Source organism: Tenebrio molitor, chromosome 9 (assembly GCF_963966145.1).
Source record: "Tenebrio molitor chromosome 9, icTenMoli1.1, whole genome shotgun sequence".
Classification (NCBI taxonomy): domain Eukaryota; kingdom Metazoa; phylum Arthropoda; class Insecta; order Coleoptera; family Tenebrionidae; genus Tenebrio; species Tenebrio molitor.
In genome coordinates this window covers 6,098,750-6,118,501 of record NC_091054.1, presented here as the reverse complement: position 1 = coordinate 6,118,501, position 19,752 = coordinate 6,098,750, and the positions used below count along the sequence as shown (strand labels likewise).

Below are 19,752 nucleotides of genomic sequence, written 5' to 3'. Positions count from 1 at the left end.
ATTAAAGAAAAATAGTTTATCCCACTTCTGATAAATTATTAAAGAAAAATAGTTTATCCCACTTCTGATAAATTATTAAAGAAAAATAGTTTATCCCACTTCTGATAAATTAATATTGAGCTCTTCACTTCTCTGTCAGGATCCAGTGAAACTCAAACTTCAAATAAAGTGTAAGGCGTATCGGAGAAAATGCAATCAAAGACTTGTTTCCTTAACAAACTTTAATTCTGAACTGTTTTTCATACACAAAAATCTCCCCCTTTATAGGCGGGCCATTACAAAACTTGAGACCCTTCGTTGGGGTCGATCTCATGCAAAAAAACTAATTAAGACAGCTGCAGTTACCTAATCCTAAGAATGCACCAAAGTCCGCAACATCTGGACAATATTTCATAATCTACCAACTAGCATAAAATAAAGTTCGGTTCCTTTACACCCTCAACGTGGTATAAATGAAGCAGAACGACACATACAGAAAAAAGCGGGGTAGCTAATTCGGGGTCAAACGCCGGGGTCATGCAGCTGTGTTATTTTTTTCTTAATTCTAAAAAATATTGTAACAGTATAAAAAATTTGTTGTTAGTTTACCTTGCACTTTACCGCACTAGTGCAGTAATGTTAGTACGAGAAATGAATGTCAGTTTGATATGTGTAAACTATATTAATAAATAAAATACAAAATAATAAAGAAATTAACAAATAGGAAGTATGTAATACATTTATATTTTATTTAAAATTAAATACTTATATTAATAACATAATTACATAAACATTTTTGTTTTATAATACAAAAATTTCCGATAATATTGCGGAATCTGGAAAAGTGCCCCGAATGCTTGCAGCGTTTCCACGTTGAATGGCAAGGGAAATCCTCTCGAAAAGGAATTTCTTTGATTTAACACTTTATTAAAAAGGACAAAGCTATAACAGAATTTTCGAAATGTTGAAGTTTATTCAGTCAAATCCTGTAATTAGACAAAAAAAAGATGTTTAATAATAATCCGTGACTTGTAACATTTAAAACATGATTTAATAATTTCTCCATGTCGTTTAGATTAACAATACACAATTATTGGCAGTGATACTTGTCATGATTCAGGTATTTTTCAAACTGAAGAATTTTGAATTTGTAGTTCCACTCTCCTAGGCTTGACATTGACAATATGATACTTCTTCGATCAACCAATAGTCCAACCATCCGCAGGTCATTCTGTTAGAAAATGTCTTTGAAATTCTGAAAACACCAAATATCGAACGGACACAGCACAATGTTTGCAAGACTTTTCCCAAACTGACACAAAGTGTGTTCTATTTATTTATTTTTAGGGACATTTATTATTTGTAAATTTATAGTTAGTAATCACAAATTACGGTTTTTGAGGTTACGTAGTATTATTTGTTTAATTTCGAATAAGAGCAGAAGCGAAAGTGCAGAGAAAGAACAGATTAAGTGTAATAGTTTTGGTTCCAGTGGAAACATTATTTCAACAGTACCTTGAATTGATGTCGGCGAGTAGGTACAGTCGCGACCAATACATTTTGATCGTCAAGGTCATTCCTTGACACAATGGAAAGTGCTCTAGTGTGACACGGGCATAACCTCTAATAAATTCTATTTGTTTTGTCTTGTCAAGATCTTGTCAACTTTTTGGAAGTCTCAACTGGCTTCTGACACATCCGTCTCTATCAGTGAAATAATTTTTATTCTATTAAATAAAATACGATATTGGGGTCATAACTTTGAATGTTTAGAATAAAACTTTGACATTTTTTTTGATGTAGCTAATTTTTTTGGAAAGAAATGAAAACACCAACATCGGAGGTAAAACGTTGAAATTTTATTTTTTTAAATGCACAAAACTGGTCAATAAATACGTAAACATTGCTGCCTAGGGATAATCTTAACTTATTCAAACCTGGTTCGAGAAATACTGTTCTAAGATGATCTCGCGTAGGTGCTCTATGGATGAGCACTGCAAAAACAATAATATGACACTTAAGAATAATTCATTTAAACTTAATTAAGTCAGTAGTAATGGTATGTACATACATAATTTACTTCACAGTATCACAATTACAAAAGCGGAACACATATTGACGTCATTACCTAGAGGTTTTTTTGGATGTTGTGAAAAATCGGTCTATGAACTCTAAGACTACACCATTGGTCCACCCAAATCCGCTTTGTATGACGTACTCTCCACCACCTCCATACTGTCCGGGAACTTCTGCGTCATACTTTTCAAACATCTCACCCGTATTGTTGAAACCGATCTGGTTGGCTTTGACCCATCTTTGTGCAAACTCCTGCGCGATTTCTATAGCCTCACAATTCCCACTCTTGGCTAGACCCATCACCACAATAGATTGGAGTGGGGGCCAAGCGTTCGGATAGTCCCACTGTTCCCCCGTGCGACTCAACGAAGCAGGAATACCTCCTTCGTAGTCCATTATCTTTTGACTCTTGAAGTACTTAGCCGCTCTTCCACCGATGTCTTCGGCGTACATTGTGTCGTAGGCCTCGGCCCAAAGGGGGGCGAAATTCGAAGGGAAGAACATCTTGCGGTGTTGGCCCAATTCATTATCCCAGTCGTACCAAATGGCGTCCTCGTGGTTGTAGAGTACTCTCTCGATGGTTTTTTGCCAAACGTTGAATTGGTTGTCCCAGAACGTGGCGTTGTCGTAGTCGCCGAGGATGACGTAGAAGTTGGACAACTTTTGGAAGGCTTGGCACAGGTAGGAGTTAAGATCCACCGGAATTATCCTTCGGGTGTGGAGGGAGGTCAGGTTGGCGTCGCTGTTGCCGTTTTGGTCGATGATCCACCGCGAGGAGAAGTCCCAACCGCTCTCGGCGCCGCTCTTCAGCTCCATGTACAGTTGCTGTTCATCTTTGGCGGTACTAGCGGTTGTGACGTCTTCGTAGTACGACTCGGGACGAGGACTGGCACTTTCTGAGTCGTAATGGGCGAGTCTGTAAGTGGTGTCGTCTTTCACCACATCTACCAGTTTGTTGTCGAGCCAAAAGCGCAATTCTCTGTCGAGAATTTGGATGTTCTTTTCCAACCACGCAGTATCGTTGGTTGCGCTAATGTAAAGCGAGACCATCGCGTTTAGCAGCGGGGGTTGCGACCTGTTCAGGTAGTAAATGCGCGCACCGTTTGGCAAGAACCCGTATTTGTCAACTATCGACAAGAAGTTGTCGAGCATCCCTCGCACAGTCTCGTGCATGTCACTCAGCAGAAGTCCCTTGATTATCCAGTAGGAGTCCCAGTAGTAGAACTCCCTGAAGCGCCCTCCCGGGATGATGAACCCGTTTTCGACAGGCAACAAAGTGTACAACTCGGGGGAATCCAGTACTTCTTGCTTGATCTTCCTGGCAAGCTTCGGCCAGATGTTGACCAAATCTTGAGCAAACTCCCGTACGCTTTTGTCGGTAATTCTCGACAAGAGCTTCGGGGTGTCGGTAAAATCGCTCGGGACCCAGTTTTCGAACTCGTCTCCCTCTTTGAAGTTGTCGTCGAAGAATTTTTTGATATCGTCTTGGCTCGGATTTTGATCGGTGTCGTTCATAAGTTTGTCGAAATTCACAAGGGTGGTTTGTTCGTCGTTCAGCATTCTCATGTCCACGAATGTCTTGGAGTCGTTGAAAATTCGTGCCATTTGGATAGTGTGAAGCAAGTTGCCTTGACAATATACCAGACTGTCACATGATGGTTGGGATTGTGCTGATACTTGAAGGAGTATCTCTATGAAACCCAGTACCAAGAGGAGAAAGGCCATGGTCGGATCCTCTTCGATGGACAAGATCTAAAAAATTCCAGAGACACATTTAGATAAAGAAGTAAAAAACAGTACTTGGGCGAGATAAAATAAAATAATGGTGGAATTATTTTAATTTTAATTAGAAGTAGTACACGATACTAGACCCAATTAAATATTTTTATTTGGCAATTTTTTTTGTATGAATTTTTGCAAAAATGGCACAATAGTGAGACTCACCACCAGAACGTGACAGCGTTCAGAGTACAATTAACCGCTTCAACAAGTTCCAAAGTTTTTATGTTTGATAGATAGCGATAACGAGATAAATCTCTTCCTTGTGCAAAACGTGTGCAAAATCAGTTGTAATGTAATACGTATCTGGAAACATTTATCTGTTCTTAGAACCACCAATTGCCTACTCAAGAATTGATTTTTATTTGAGTGGAAAATCGTGGATCACTGACCCCAACCACAAACTTTTTTCAAACTCGAACACTGACAAGATTTTCTTGGTCTTTTCCTACAGATTTATAACAAAGTGAATATCTGACATGGACGGAACTTTCGGAGTAACTGCCTTGTTCTCGTCACGTCGGATACATAATTAAGATTATTATTAATCCGAGATAGCAATTTACACATAAAATATATCTAAAGATTACGCTGTTACAGTACCTAATTACTCGTGTACTTGATCGTGTTGAAAGTGTGTTGCATATCTGCCGATTGCGTGAACTCATTTTTGGAATTTTTACAAAGCGAAATGATAACGAAAACTGTTATCTTAATCAAACGGTGCTGCAAATTCTATTTCGCAAATGAGGTGAAAAAAATTAGTTCAAGGAAAGTTAAGCCATTAGATTCCGGTCCATTTGGGGTGTACGTCTTTTTGTCTTCAAAAGCAACAATACGAAGACAACAAGGAAAATTTTATTATTATCTTGAAGGTTGTATTTTTGTCGCACATTTTATTTTTTTTTTCTGTGATAGTGAAATAAATGAAGGCTGAAGATTACAAATATGATAAGCTTTACAATAGAAGGGGCATAATGTTATACAAGGTCGTTATAAATGATTGTCCCATCGCAGTAGGCGTTGGTGGCGTAGTTGGATGTGCCGCAAGCCTTGTGACATGAGTGAGACTACATCGCCGATATAAAACATTTGTATTGTGTAGCTTTTGGAATCTCCATTTTTATAGATATAGGAATGGAATAGTTATTTGTGTACCAAGGCCAAAAAGTGCATCTTTTTTGTCCGAGTCTGAGTTTTCTGGCCGAGGCGCAGCCGAGGCTTGAAAACAGGCAAAGACAAAAAGCACTTTTTGGCAGAGGTGCACATTAAATTTTTTAGGCGGCCTCACGAACTACAAAGCAAAAAACTTCGTTCGAATTACAAATTTGTTTTGTGTCTACCTTTTACATATTAACTATTTCTTTTATAGTATTTTTTATCAGCTTGAAAACAAAACTTGAAATTTACTATTTGCAATTTATCGGTTTTGTCGGTTTCGTTGCTGACTTACTAAACAGACCAACACATGGCGCCACGTTTCCGGGTCAGAAAAATACGGCCGGAAAATGTGGCCGAAAAAGTACGTCCGAAAAAGAGTTACTTTTCGTCCGCTTGTGAGTACGTAAAATTACCCGTTTCATTAAGGGTGCCTAAAAAATAATTAAAGATCTTTAGGCTTCAAAATTTTTACTCCCGAAATTGTTACAATATAATCTACGTGTAGAAAGTATCGATGAGAACTAAATTTTCTCCATTGGACCACCCAAAACCAGTTTGCACTTCGTACTCTCCCCCTCCTGCAGGTTGTCCGGGCTTTTCAGCGTCATACTTCTCGTACATCACTCCATCCTTTTGGTAACTCTTCAAATTTGACTGTAACCATTTTTTCGCCAATTTTTCTGCAATTTCATTTGCATGGGAGTCGTCACTCTCGTACAAGCCGTAGATTACCATATGTTGGAGGGGTGCCCAAGCTCCTGGTAGGTCCCACTGTTGACCACTACGTTCTAGAGAAGTCGGAATTCCTCCTTCAAAATCAAGCACTCCCTGATCTTCCAAATACTGCACCGCCCTCTTAGTGAGTTCGTCCCGTTGCGATTGGTCGAAAGCTCGAGACCACAGAGGTGCCACGTTGCTCGGATAGAAAAATCGGCGATGTTGTGACAATTCAGTGTCGAAGTCGTACCAAATGCCGTCGTCTTCGTTGTACAAGACCTCTTGGATCCCTTTTTCAAACGCTTTAGATATATTTAAGTAATACTTGGCTCCGGACAAGTCCAATATTGAGTCGTGGAAACCAGAAAGTATTCTGCAAGCTTGACAAAGGAAGGCGTTTAAGTCTACTGGAATGATTCTTCTTGTGTTGGCGTTGGTTAAGTTTCCGGTGTTGCCACCATTCTCATCTGTCATCCACCGCGAGGAAAAATCCCATCCGCTCTCAGCAGCACTCTTCAAGTCTGCATACAATTGCTTTTGCTGGTCTTCACTGTCGAGGGTGCTGGCGGTGTGGACGTCTTCGTAATAAGATTCGGGTCGAGGGGTACCACTTTCTGAAGCGTAATGAGCCAAACGGTATGTCTTTCCATTTCTTTCTACAGACACTGTGCGATTCTCTAACCAGAATCGCATTTCTTGGTTTATCGTTTTTAAGTTTTTCCCCAACCACTCTATATCCTTGGTGGCTTCAAAGTAATGGAGGACCATCAAAGTGAGCAGAGGAGGTTGGGATCTGTTTAGGTAGTAGACTCGTGATCCGTTCGGTATGAAACCATATCTCTTGACCATTGACAAAAAATTCTCCAACATACCTCTAACAGTGTCGTACATCTCCCCCAGAAGAAGCCCCCTGATGATCCAGTAGGTGTCCCAGTAGTAAAACTCCTCGAAGCGTCCACCCGGCACGACAAACCCATTTTCAACTGGAATAAGTGAGAACGTCTCCGGTGAATTCTTCACTTCGTCTTTGACTTTCCTGGTTAGCGTTGGCCAAATCTTGACCAAGTTCTGGGCGTAATCTCTCATTTCTTCGTCTTGTATCTCAGACAGAAATTTCGGATTGTCTTTGTAGTCAGGTGGGGTCCAATCTTGTAATTCGTGCGATTTTTCGAAGTGTTCGTCGACGAATTGTCTGATTTGGTCTTCACTAGGATTTTCGTCGCTTTCCTGGAGCAGTTGGTCGAAGTCTTGCAAAATTTCCTCTTCGCTTTTCTTCATGCTCATATCAACAAATGTCTTGGAGTCTTCGAAAATTTGTGACATTTGAACATAATCCAAAAGTTTTCCTTGACAGTAGATTTTACTGTCACATGATGGTTCTGATTGTAGCAGAACTTTGGTGAGAAAGCAACCGAAGATAATCGCAAAGAGTAAAAAATTCATTCGGCCTTTTGACTTGATACTAAACCGATAGGTTTGCTTGTTTATGTGTATATACTAAGCAAGCTTCGAATATATTAAAACTGTTATCAGTACTTTGTTCTAATCTAATCCAAAACATTGCGATGGTACCGGTCGAGTAGGCACTTTTCCTTAAAAAAGTAATATACACACATATATTAATTTAAATTGTAAGACTACATATATTTCCAGTGTACGCAAGCGAGTACATTAAAACCATTATCTATTCATTTTACTCTTTTTTTTTTTTGCAATTTACTGTTAAGTATTGTATCTTAATAGCAGCTGCTAACGTCACACTTCCTATTTTAAAAACTTTTTAAATTTTTGTAAACATACATATTTAACGAATTTTATGCAGAGTAGGTATTGTAAGCGTTTTGTACCAGATAATTATGGTCACATCAGAAGAAAAATTCAACTTGGTGTAAAACCTGCGACCAGTCGAGAAAATTCTATCACTGGAATTTTTGGAAACAACAAAGAAAAATATTCTAGCTCTACTCTAGTTCACTCCTAGAAAAAATATTGTATGGAACTCACGGGATTGCCGCACTCGTCTGCGGCTCATCAAGCTTCCCATTCAAACGCAAAAATAGTACATTTAGAATTTGTTGAATAAAATCCTTGTTAATAAGAGTCCGTATTAAGCATGCTACTGCTATATTCAAGTGTGCCCCACTGTTCTAATTCCTGGTATATTTTTTATTTCAAATAATAATAATTCGACTTTTTACGAGATCTTCGTATTTTGATATATTTATTAAAGAAAAATTTCTTGGACAGATTTTTTATCATATTAGGTAGTTCCACGGCCACCTGAGACCTACTCATTAATATTAAGTTATGGCCTACATTGTAGGTGTCAACTTGATATACAGGGTGTCGCAGAAATGGCGAATCAGATTTAAAGGGGATATTCCTGAGTCGTAATGGAGGTGGAAAACGTTAAGAAAAATATTCAGGGTGCAACAACTTCTTAGTTATGAATTTTTCAAATTGAGCAATAGTGTTCGAGCATGAATAATAAAAATTACTACTAGAATTATGTTGCTAAGCCATTTAAAGTGTTCGTTGAATTGAACAGCGATCTTCTGATTGGTCAACTTCAGTTGTTAATTACAAAAAATCTACTACACTCTGACCATTTTTTAACGCTATTGCTTTCATTTATCACCAAGGAAAACGCACTCTAAGTTTGATCCGCGAGTTGGACACCTGTATAATTATTTTCCAGTATGTTGGTTTTTATTGAATTCTAAGATTGTTGAGCAATAAGCACATTATTTTACGATTGAATGACAACCCAATAACATTTGTTGTTTTTTTTTTAATATTGTGATTTTTAATTCCAATTCAGCAGTAACATGCATATCCTTATAATTATTGATATTTGGTAATTTGTTCAGAAAAATTGTAGGTGTAAATATGATTTACGTCATTAAAAAAATGAATAAAGTAATTCTTTTACGTTCACTTGACCATTTGAAAAATGGTATTGTGGAAAAATCACATGACTGGTTAAAAAAAAAAAGTTTTCACTAACAAATAATAAAGTCAAATTAATTAAGCAGGCACTGTTTGTCAGCTACTGACCGTTATTAAAGAAATTATAACTAACGTTCATAATGTTATGTTGTTGCATAATCGTTCCAAATGCCACTTGTGCTTAATTTTTTTTAAATTAATCCTATTTCCATACGAATAGTTGCAAATTTCACTTGACAAACCACTCTGAAAACAACGCATTAATCTCAAAAATTTGTGGCTCTATCTTGTAAAGGTATTATATTTACTCTTCACAAACAATGTTTTAGTTCTTTTCGAGTGATAGAAAGCATCGTTCTATTGAAATATAGTATCGTTCAATTTTTGCAAACCCATTAAGTAACTGCCCTGTTAATAAAACTACAAAATAAAAAAAGAAGAGATTGTATTTTTTGGGGTTAGGAATCATTAAACTAACATTAAACTGAATTAGTTCTTGAATTTATGTTGCCATCAGGGATCTCTTGGTACATACCCCAATTTTGTAATACATTTTTCAGACTACTCTGTATATTAAATTTAGTAAGATGGTAAAAAAAATTGGTGGTTTTGCAGTTTTGAATTAATGTTGCTCCAAGAAAATGTCCAAAAAAGCTTGGCCCATGTTTTTATGTAATGGAATTTTATTTGTTTTTGAATTTTGTCGACGGTGCAAGCAACTTGAGGTTAGGGGATGTTTTACAAAAATGCTGTATTTTATTTCTGACTAAAAAAATCTTAATTGAATAATATTTCCGTGATAATCCTACTGATAATACGTTTTCTTTTTGTAGTTTTTTTTTTACTGTGGTCATTTTTTTAAGAATTTGAGTGCCTCAACAGCTTTCAGATCAGTTCGAAATATAAAAATGGCAACATCAGGACCTGTAAATTTTGTTATCAAGATATGCAAATCATTTCGATTTTAATTTTCATTTGTGTTTCGCGTTTCCCATAAAATTTTCTACTCCACTGCATATTCCAAACAATATTTACAAACAAGCTCTGGGTAAATGCATTTACTGATCATTAACGTGAATGCCAACAAAACATTTTATTATATTATTGAAAACAACAAAACAGTAAAATGAGCACAAATCTACAAGGATCGGCAGGCTAATTAGGTGTTCGTGGAAACGTCAGTTATTTTCCAACACACCTTACATAAATGCAGGACTACCTTATCGTTGCCTTTTAATTGATACGGTAACATGGTCATAATTAGCCTGTTGTTAAAATAGCAGTTTGGCAATCGTCCTTTACATCGTTATCATTCTGTAGTTTACGAAAATCTTTAAAACGCTAAACATTTATAGATTATATTATCTGCAATAAATATTGTTTACTTCAAGTCTAAGGTAACACGTTCAAGGAAGCGAGAACTATTATTATTTAATAGCCGAAGAGATCTCGATTTGTGATAAATAATTGCTAGGAAGTTGGAACTGGTATATAATTAATTATTTATAATAATTAGTCAACTCACATTGAATTCTACAATTTGTTGATAATATCCGTCCACCTAAACACAAACTGATAGACAGAACAGAACCCGACTAGTTTTTTTTCTTTCAGTTCTACCTTTTACATTTAAGATTGTACGTGTACACTTGTCGCAACAAACAATGGTCATAATTATTACCAGCAGCTTGTGCGTTTTGTTGACACATTTTGATAAAACAGGTCACCTTCGAACGTACATCGCGATATTTATTGTTCCAACAGCCAAAGAATTTAGCCATGGGTGTGTATCATCAATTCATCAGTTGAAGAGTTTCAGTGGCGACGAGTGTAGCTGGCGACAAACTAGTTTTCGATGTTTGGATGAGCGCATCTCTCGTTATAAAATCGTAATTTTATTCAAAGTGATTTTTGATATTGTGTCCTTGAAAATTACCAAAGTAATTTGGCATAATTAAATACAATGCATTTTGATGCAACGTCAACCGTAATTAAGAGTGCAGCCACATTCTAGAGCGAATTTTTTTTGACAATATCACTGGAATTTGAACAGTTGGCATTTACGAGATTATTAGAATTTTTACATAATTTAAAGCGGGCTTCAGTGGTGTAAAGAATTTGTGTTACGTAAGTTGGTCACTCATTGTTCGTTCGAGATTAATGCCACAGAAATATTCAGTTTTTCCGTGATTTAGGGGGAGTGGGACACAAACTTGTACAACCTTCAAAAAAAGGTGCATTGAAGAAATGAGAGCGAAAGTAATCAGCGAAAAATGTCAAAACTGACCGTACAGGTTTAAGCAATTATGAAATATTTGGATAATATATCAAATACGTATTATAAAATATTATTCAAAATATGCAGACACCAGCAAAAAATAACCACAAGTTACAATAACTCAACATTTATCTAATCTTGATGTGATAATTGCGGTTTTGTGTTTTGTCATTCAGAATTTGGATTTTTTTTTCATATGATCATGACTTGGCACCTTTTTTACACTTATTAATAAGAGTCGAACTGGTTCTGATTATATTGAATGGTTAATTAATTACTAATTGTCTGTTATATGTTGTGGTCAAAATTTATGTACTTTAGAAACAAAATATGATATGTATGAATATAGCGTTGGCGGCAGAATTTTCCGCTGCGGTACACCACATTACGACACTACAATTGTTACTAGAATTACCGAAGAACTTGTCAGGCTTTGTATCGTCCTGAATTCGATAGAGCGAGGAACTCGCAGCAGCGAACATGTTTGTTAATAAAAATAATACGAACCAGTAACGAATGATCTGTTTCTATCAGTCAAAATTTAAGGAACACAAACATTTTCGATTTATTAAATTCTTGTTTAATTTGTCTCACATGTCGGACGTGTTTTCACAGCGCTCCTAGTATTTTGCGTTATAATCTTGAATAGTTTTATACTTTTCCCTTGAAGTTTAATATCGATCTCTTGGTGATACAACGAGGAATCCAGTGCAATTGCTGTTTTTCTGACTTTAGTATTGGTAAGTTTTCTCATTGAACTATCTATTTAGCGGTTTCCGTTCTGCGACAAACCTTATCGCTAGCGAGATAACATTTTGTTGCGTTTCGGTATCGGTTGGCGACTAAATAATTGATTGATTTTACAACAATGAATAAAAGGTGCTGTCACTGCTTTGAAAATATCCTGGATTCAGATCAATTTACTGGTTGTCATGGCTGTAAATTACAATTACATGTTGACTGTTTAACTTTAACAGAAATAGAGAAAAAAGTTTTACCATCATTGCGTTCCAATAATATTAAAATTTTTTGTAATCGCTGCAATGTGACGATCTCTGCTGTTTCTGAGGTAAAAACCATGATTAACGACTTGAAACAATCATTTGATTCCCGTTTTGAAAATTTAGAGTCTCTGATAAAATCTAATGCTCTTCAGACTTTAGATCAAAAAGAAGATACAATCAATGAATCGGTTGAAAGATCGATACGCTCTTGCAATGTGGTTCTTTACAACGTTCCAGAATCTACCTTTGATGACGATTTCAATCTGGCAAACGATATTTTGGAAGTTCTGGATCCATCTCTGGCTGTTATGCCAGATGATGTGTCCAGAATTGGAAACTCAAAAGGTAATAAACCGCGATTATTAAAAATTAGATTCAAGAATGCTGACATGGCCAGATTATGTTTGAGAAAAAAATCAGTGCTCTTGGGTAACAAAAATTTTTCTAAGATATATATTAGCGATGATAAAACAAAGCAGCAACAATCTTACTTGAAGCAATTACGTGATGAGTTGGCCGACCGCGTACCAAAAATAGTAGAGAAAAAAAACTAATCACTGGCAAACCTTTTACTTGTAAAATAATGTATACTAATATCGCTTCTCTCATTATGAAGAAATACTATATCCCTTCAGCAATTTTAGAAAAGATCAAAAATGATGTAAAATTAGAATTGTCAATTAATTATTCTGACAATAATGAAGTTTCTAATAATTTACTCCAAAATTATGTTGAACCGCAAAGTTTACAAAGTTTATCTAATCATAATGACTCTTTCTGTCCAATTATCGATTCACCAAACACCATACAAACAGACATACATAATTTAGACTTGAGTTATAATGATATACATGTTATTAATAAAAATTTTTACTACCATCAAAATTTTAAAGAACAAATTGAAGATGAATTTAATAGAACTCTGAACGAATTTGAACATATAGAACCATTTAACAGACCACTATTACCTAAACAACAAAGCTCCAAAAAATTCTTTGCAATGATTGAAATTTTAAATCAATTCATTTTACCTAAATTTGTAAATAATACCACAAGTTTTAAAAAATTACACAGTATTATATATAGTGGAGCTTTAACAATTATCAGATTAAATGGATCAAAAGAAATTGACCAGACAAATAATATAAAAACGAAAGAATTACCAAAATGGGAACAAAGACTAAATAAACGTATTAATAATATCAGACGAGATTTAGGTAGAATAACTCAATATTTAAAGGGTATAAATTCTAATCATCTAAATAATTGTATTCAATCCATTTTAAATAACAACCGAATACATTGTTTAAAATATAATGAATATAATGAAACATTAATAGAAATCAAAGACACTTTATTACAGAAGTTACATATTTATTCTAAACGACTCAAAAGATATAAAAATAATAAACAACGGAAATTTGAAAACAAACTATTTAGAAATAATGAGAAGTTGTTTTACAAAAATTTAGCAGATAATAAAACTCAAACTAATAATGGTACACCAAATATAAACGAAATTAAAGAATTCTGGTCAAACATATGGTCAAATGAAGTTCAATTTAATAATCAGGCAGAATGGATTCCTCATTTAGAAAATGATATACCAGATAGTAATAATCGACATCATATTCAAATTAGCCTTGAAATTTTAGTTAAAAATATTAATAGTTCACATAATTGGAAATCCCCTGGAGGTGACCAAATTCATAACTTTTGGTTAAAAAAATTTACTTGTATTCATAAATGCTTACTTGATCACTTTAACGGATTTATTAGGGAACCTAACACATTTCCAGAGTTTTTGGCCCATGGTATAACATATCTGAAACCAAAAGATTCCGATACTAAAAATCCATCAAAATATAGGCCAATCACATGTCTACCTACAATTTATAAAATTATGACATCTTGCATTAAAGTAATAATTTACGACCATTGTCAAAAATTAAATATACTTAATGAAGAACAAAAAGGTTGTGTTAAAGAGTGTTTTGGTTGTAAAGAACAACTCATAATAGATACGGTAATAATGGAACAAGCTAGAAAAAATAATAGAAATATTTATACCGCATTCATAGACTACAAAAAAGCCTATGATTCAGTACCACATTCATGGTTAATTAAAATTCTTAAAATTTATAAAATTAATTTGGATTTGATTAACTTTTTATCTCATGTTATGACATTTTGGAAAACTACTTTAAATTTATCAATAAACAATACTAAATTAAAATCCGAGCCTATTCAAATTAAACGGGGGATTTATCAAGGAGATTCTTTAAGTCCTTTATGGTTTTGTCTAGCCATTAATCCTTTGACAAATCTATTAAATAGCACTGGATATGGTTTCAATATTAGACTTAATAATACCACACTATCCAAATTAAATCACCTTCTCTATATGGATGACATAAAACTTTATGCATCAAAAAAGAATCACATTTTATCTTTACTAACAATAACTGAAAATTTCTCAAATGATATTGGGATGAGTTTTGGTATTGATAAGTGTAAAATGCAATCAATATGTCGCGGTCATTACGAACATTTAGAATATATAACTCAAGAAGGAGAAATCATTAAAAATTTAAATAAAGGAGAATTTTATAAATATTTAGGTATTAATCAATCAAATCATGTTCAACACTCAATTATAAAAGAAAATTTAGAAAAGCAATTTTATTTAAGAATTAAATCTATTTTAAAATCAAAATTAAACGGTAATAATTTAATTAAAGCAGTTAATACATATGCTGTTCCATTACTGACCTATTCTTTCGGTGTTATAAAATGGTCCAAAACTAATTTACAGAACATAAACATTAAAACTAGAGTTCTTTTTACAAAATTTAGTAAACACCATCCTAAATCTGCTTTTGAAAGATTTAATTTACCACGCGAAAACGGTGGTAGGGGTTTTTCAAATCTAGAAGTACTGCTAAAAAATCAAATTGCTTCACTAAAAAATTATTTCCTCAATAGAGCTCGTGATAACACCTTTTTCAATGCTTTGGTTTCTGCCGATAAAGGCTACACACCTTTAAATTTAAGTGATAATATAATTTCAGACATTGTTAAGCCAAATACAGAGTGATCAACAAGAATCCAAATCAGAGCAAGCGTTGCAAATTATCGGTCACGTCGTAGCAAAATCATATGCACATAAGCGGTGAAAACATGGGCGTAGACAATTTATGGTCTCAAACGCTATTTAATAAAAAATGATACCTTATGAATTTTAGACGTTGGAATTATAATTGTGCATTTTATTATTATTATAAGATAAGGGAAACAATTTATAAGATTAACAAGGGCAACATTTTACATTTGTAAGAGTAAGTAAATTATCATCTTTATTGCCAAACGCGACGCCACTGGTACGGAGATGCTTCGTTGAAATGTCACATTTCAAAATCCAAGGTTGTTGTTGTTGACAATTTAAGTGATTTAACCTAGAAAACAAATCTTCGATTTCGGCAAAGTTTACAGACGTTTATTGAAGTTGTAAGCAATAATTATCCCAGAATAAGTTGTAAAATGGGTTTTACCATTAAAGAGAAGGCATTTTTCTTCGATTATTTTCGAAAGAGGGTGAAACAAGAAAATGAAGACTGGCCTTACTTTGTACCCCCTTACACCGAAGAATTTCAAGCCAGATGTCCGAACCTGATGGTATTGGTTATCAACAAGTTTATCAATGTCTTAAAATTATAGTGCCTAATTTTAGCACATCATAATCCATCATTAAGAAGAAGTCAAGTCAGTCCTTAGTTCAAATTTTAGAAATGGTGCAAAATGTTCGACAAATTATCAAGGAACATCCCTCAACTTTCATAAGGCGTTTAAGACAGCAAGTTAAATTGTGTTATGGCACTTATCAGAAAATTTTTAAGAAGGATATTAATTTGTTTCCCTTTGTGTGTTGCAAGAAATAAAACCCACACATTACCCTAAACAAATTGACAGATTCATAAGGGTTTTTGAAATTATGAGAGGCGAGTTTGATTCTGTCTGGACCACAATGGAGAACATTTTGAGCAGTTTTTGTGAAAACTTATTTTTTGACCTTGGAGTAATTTAAATGTTTTAAACATTGCTAGAAAAATACGAGTAAGTTCTCAATTACCCAAAAATGAGAGAATAATAACTTTTACACTTACAGAAAATAACAAAACAAAGAATTGTGAAAAATAATAATTTTTAAAATTTTGTAACTCAAGATTGTGCCTTATGAAGGAATTTTGTGTAACTGTGTGTTTTTTCCCTAATCAATAATAAATAATAATTAATTATAACTTGCTTTTAAATCTATTATTCATGAATTACAAAAAATTTATAAATAATAGATTTTTGAGAGGTAGGCAACCAACAAAACGAGTGTTTACAGCAAGTAAATAAAAGCGGCTGATCCATGATAGAAATACGTTTCGATAAAACAAAAGATGAGGTAGCACTCTTGATTTGGTTTCTTGTTGATCACTCTGTATACCTGACACAATAGCAAATATAAAACAGAAGTCTTTACATGGGAGATACTTTAAAGAACTGGAACAACCAGAAGTTAATATTCAGGCATCTCATGCATGGCTTAAGAAATCAAATATTCACCCTGAGACGGAGGGTTTTATATTTGCAATACAAGATCGTGTTATAAATACAAGAAATTATAAAAAACACATATGCGGTTTACAATCGATAATTGATAAATGTAGGATTTGCGGAACTGAAGGGGAAACAATTGAACACATTATTTCTTCTTGCACCGTTTTGGCTCAAAGCGAATATAAAAAACGACACGATATATTCGCTAAAATTATACACATGAATTTAGCTGTTAAATTCAATTTATTAAAGAATACACAACCACATTATAGTTATACACCAGAAAGTTGTTTGGAAAATGACAGTTACAAGTTATATTTTGATAGAACAATTTTAACTGACATTCATATTAAACATAACAGACCAGACATTATAATTTTAAATAAACAACAAAAGCAAGCATATCTTTTAGATATAGCTGTTCCAAATTCACATAATATAACACAGACATATAACACAAAAATTAATAAATATTTAGAGCTGTCCGTTGCTATGAGAAATCTTTGGTGTTTAGAAAAAATTTCGATTTTACCACTTGTAATTTCAGCAACGGGAATAGTACCGCAATCTCTTTTTAAAAATTTAAAAATTCTGGATTTAGATAACACATTGGTAGTTGAAATTCAAAAAGGTATATTATTATACTCATGTCACATCGTGAGGAAGTTCCTTAACATTGACACAGAACATAATACACAACAAAGTCAAAATGCGGAGGCAAGACGCCGGTAATTATGTTGATAAGCACTGCACTATTACTTGATAGTAATATCCGTAATAGTGTATGTACTCCGGCAAAATTGCCGTGCCGCCGGGTGGAGGTGGGATAGTATAATAATATTTATCATACTTTCAAGAATACAGATTACAGAGGACCGACTATTAGAGAATTTACAATTATTTAAGACCTTGCTGCTCTTTGGTATGTAACAAGTTCAGAAGATGTAAACAATTTCACTACAAAAAATTTTAGAAGTTATTTTAAATCTTCATTTATGGTAAAAAAATTATACAAGGTGTCCCACCAAAGATTTTCAGGTCACTAGAATAGTTCTAAATTTCACAAAAATCGGTCCATAAATAATAGAGATAAAAGACCTAAAACTCTTAGGTGGGACACTCTGTATAAATTATATTATTGTGGACATTTAAAAAAAATTCGTCTATTGTAGTTCCATATTTTGTTGTACTCTCTTTTGGTCATTTGACATATTTAAATCCTATGCTGTTTTTAAAAAATCATTTAACTGACTTGTTTCTCGATCGCTCGGCTAAACTCGGCTCTCTCGAATGAGCCTTTCACCTCGGAGCGTGATACGTGACGCGTGACGGTGAAACTAATGTATAGATATAGGCGGTGCGCCTAAAGACGTTCTCACTTCAATTCTATTTTGTCGGAAGAATAAAATTTAAAATTCAATTATAATGAATGGAAATGTTTTTTAATTTGGTTCATAATTTTAGCACTGTATCTTTAGGATCGCATGATTGTTTTTTGGTGTACGATAAACTTCTTTAAAAATGAAGAGAATTTTTATGAAGAAATATCAACAAGACTTACCTAATATTTTGATGAAAATATATCCTCCAAAACACCTGTCGCAGTTGACTTTAAATATCACAATTTAAATAAGGTTGATGTGTATATCTTATAAATTCAGCGAAATAAGTAGTAACGACCGCAAACCACTACTCAGGCACAATTTGTCGTTTACATTATTTATATATTTCCGGTTGGGTTTTTCGTCTGATATGGGAGAGTCCATACAATGTTGTATTTATTTATAAACAACTTCTAATCGTCTTGTTTTGCACGGTTTTCCAAATCTCCCCAACGGTATTCACTCTTCTTTAAGATAATTTATCAAAATTACACGTACACTCGTGACCTGTATACTATCAAAGCCACGTTTCCAATAAAATAAAAAAAGAAATGTTGTAACAGTTGATGCGACAAAGAAAATGTAACGAGATTCATTACAGTCGAGATAAAGTAAAATATTATTTACACTCACCTGTCTTGTATAAAGTTTCTCTTAAAAATATGAGCATTTTTATCTGTTTCGAATAAATCATATTGTCCGGAATATTGTTTCGGTAACTTTCCTCTTATTTTATTTTCACTGGGAAATTGTAAGCACGGGAAACTCTCTCCTTTATCATCCGGGAGATACGAGATAAGAATCCGGACCCGTGCCCAGGACCACTCCACGTCTCGACCGTACATTTCGAATATTTTAATTTTTTGTGTGTGGAGATGCGCCCATTACGAATTCAAAGTAGAGGTCATTCCCGGCGAAAATCTCGTAATTCGATTTTGGATGGTTTGTTTAATGGGTTTTTCTTTGAGAGGTGACCAACGGAATTTGTTTAGTGGAGTCGAAAGTGTGGAAAGAGCGTTTTTCCCATTGGGCCCCCACCCCCGGAGCGCTGCTTTCCGCCGTCTGGACTTTACGGCCCCTCCATTCGCCCCGTCAACAATAACGCGAACGCCATCTAGCATCAGCCCTGTCCGCAGTAAAGTAGTTGGCAGGATGGGAATCGTCATTGGCTTGAAGTAAGAATGATGAGATGCAGCAGGAATATGTCGAGCTCTCAGGAAAGAAACCGCTCGGAGGGATACTCGAGAGAAGAGGAGAGGCAATCTGAATGGCAATTCTTTAAACGACGGGAAACCTCCCGGGCCTTGTAAGATTATTGCCTCTCTTATGAAGCAATTTTTTTCCTATTGTAGTCTACGTGGGATTAAGAAGGGGAGTTTTATTTGTTTAGATGCGAGTTTGCGATGTGTTTGTAACGCGATTTTCTAGATACTCTCGTTGTGCCTCTGGTTTCTTCTCTTTTTTTTTGCAAACCGAATCCGCCGTCGCCGGATTTATTGCGACACCAGGACCGGATCCATTCAAATCATTATATTTCACGGATGGAAATTCGATAAAGATCGGCCGGGGGGCTGTAAATTATTCAATATAAACTATATTTCGTAATAAAAAGTAGCGAGCGCATAAAAATGCGTGCGCCCGAAAAAGGGCGTGATTTAAAGTGACCGGGAATAATAGTGCGGAAATATCATGCAGCAGATTTTAGAGCGCCAACACTGGATGTCATCCCTTGCGACACTTAATTCCTAGCGATAATGATGACTCATTTGGATTGGAAAACCCCAATTATTTCGTAATATTTGGGTAAGAGAGTCGAGAACAA

General features: G+C 34.6%; 2 protein-coding genes and 1 long non-coding RNA gene across 9 annotated transcripts; 1 reads left to right on the top strand and 2 right to left on the bottom strand.

Annotated features, from left to right (window-relative positions):
• Window positions 1-709: 709 nt before the first annotated feature.
• Window positions 710-18,242, bottom strand: LOC138138407 (trehalase-like). Of its 7 annotated transcripts, none has more exons than XM_069058333.1 (3): window positions 4,000-4,357; window positions 2,108-3,807; window positions 710-965 (listed from the first exon to the last, which is right to left on the bottom strand). In XM_069058333.1, the coding sequence occupies exons 2-3, from the start codon at window positions 3,778-3,780 to the stop codon at window positions 959-961; spliced, it is 1,680 nt and encodes a 559-aa protein (XP_068914434.1). In that variant the 5' UTR covers window positions 3,781-3,807; window positions 4,000-4,357; the 3' UTR covers window positions 710-958. The 7 variants fall into 7 exon arrangements, with proteins under 7 accessions (XP_068914434.1, XP_068914431.1, XP_068914429.1 ...); XM_069058330.1 differs by lacking the exons at window positions 710-965; window positions 4,000-4,357 and adding exons at window positions 972-1,234; window positions 18,110-18,242; XM_069058328.1 differs by lacking the exons at window positions 710-965; window positions 4,000-4,357 and adding exons at window positions 972-1,234; window positions 10,187-10,323.
• LOC138138411 (trehalase-like) lies at window positions 5,447-7,325 on the bottom strand. The gene has a single exon (XM_069058336.1). It carries the CDS (start codon window positions 7,153-7,155, stop codon window positions 5,491-5,493), a length of 1,665 nt encoding a protein of 554 aa, XP_068914437.1. The 5' UTR covers window positions 7,156-7,325; the 3' UTR covers window positions 5,447-5,490.
• Window positions 15,016-16,241, top strand: LOC138138415 (uncharacterized). Its single transcript, XR_011162026.1, has 3 exons — window positions 15,016-15,618; window positions 15,674-16,056; window positions 16,109-16,241. It is a non-coding gene; the product is annotated as an uncharacterized lncRNA (long non-coding RNA).
• Window positions 18,243-19,752: the final 1,510 nt, after the last annotated feature.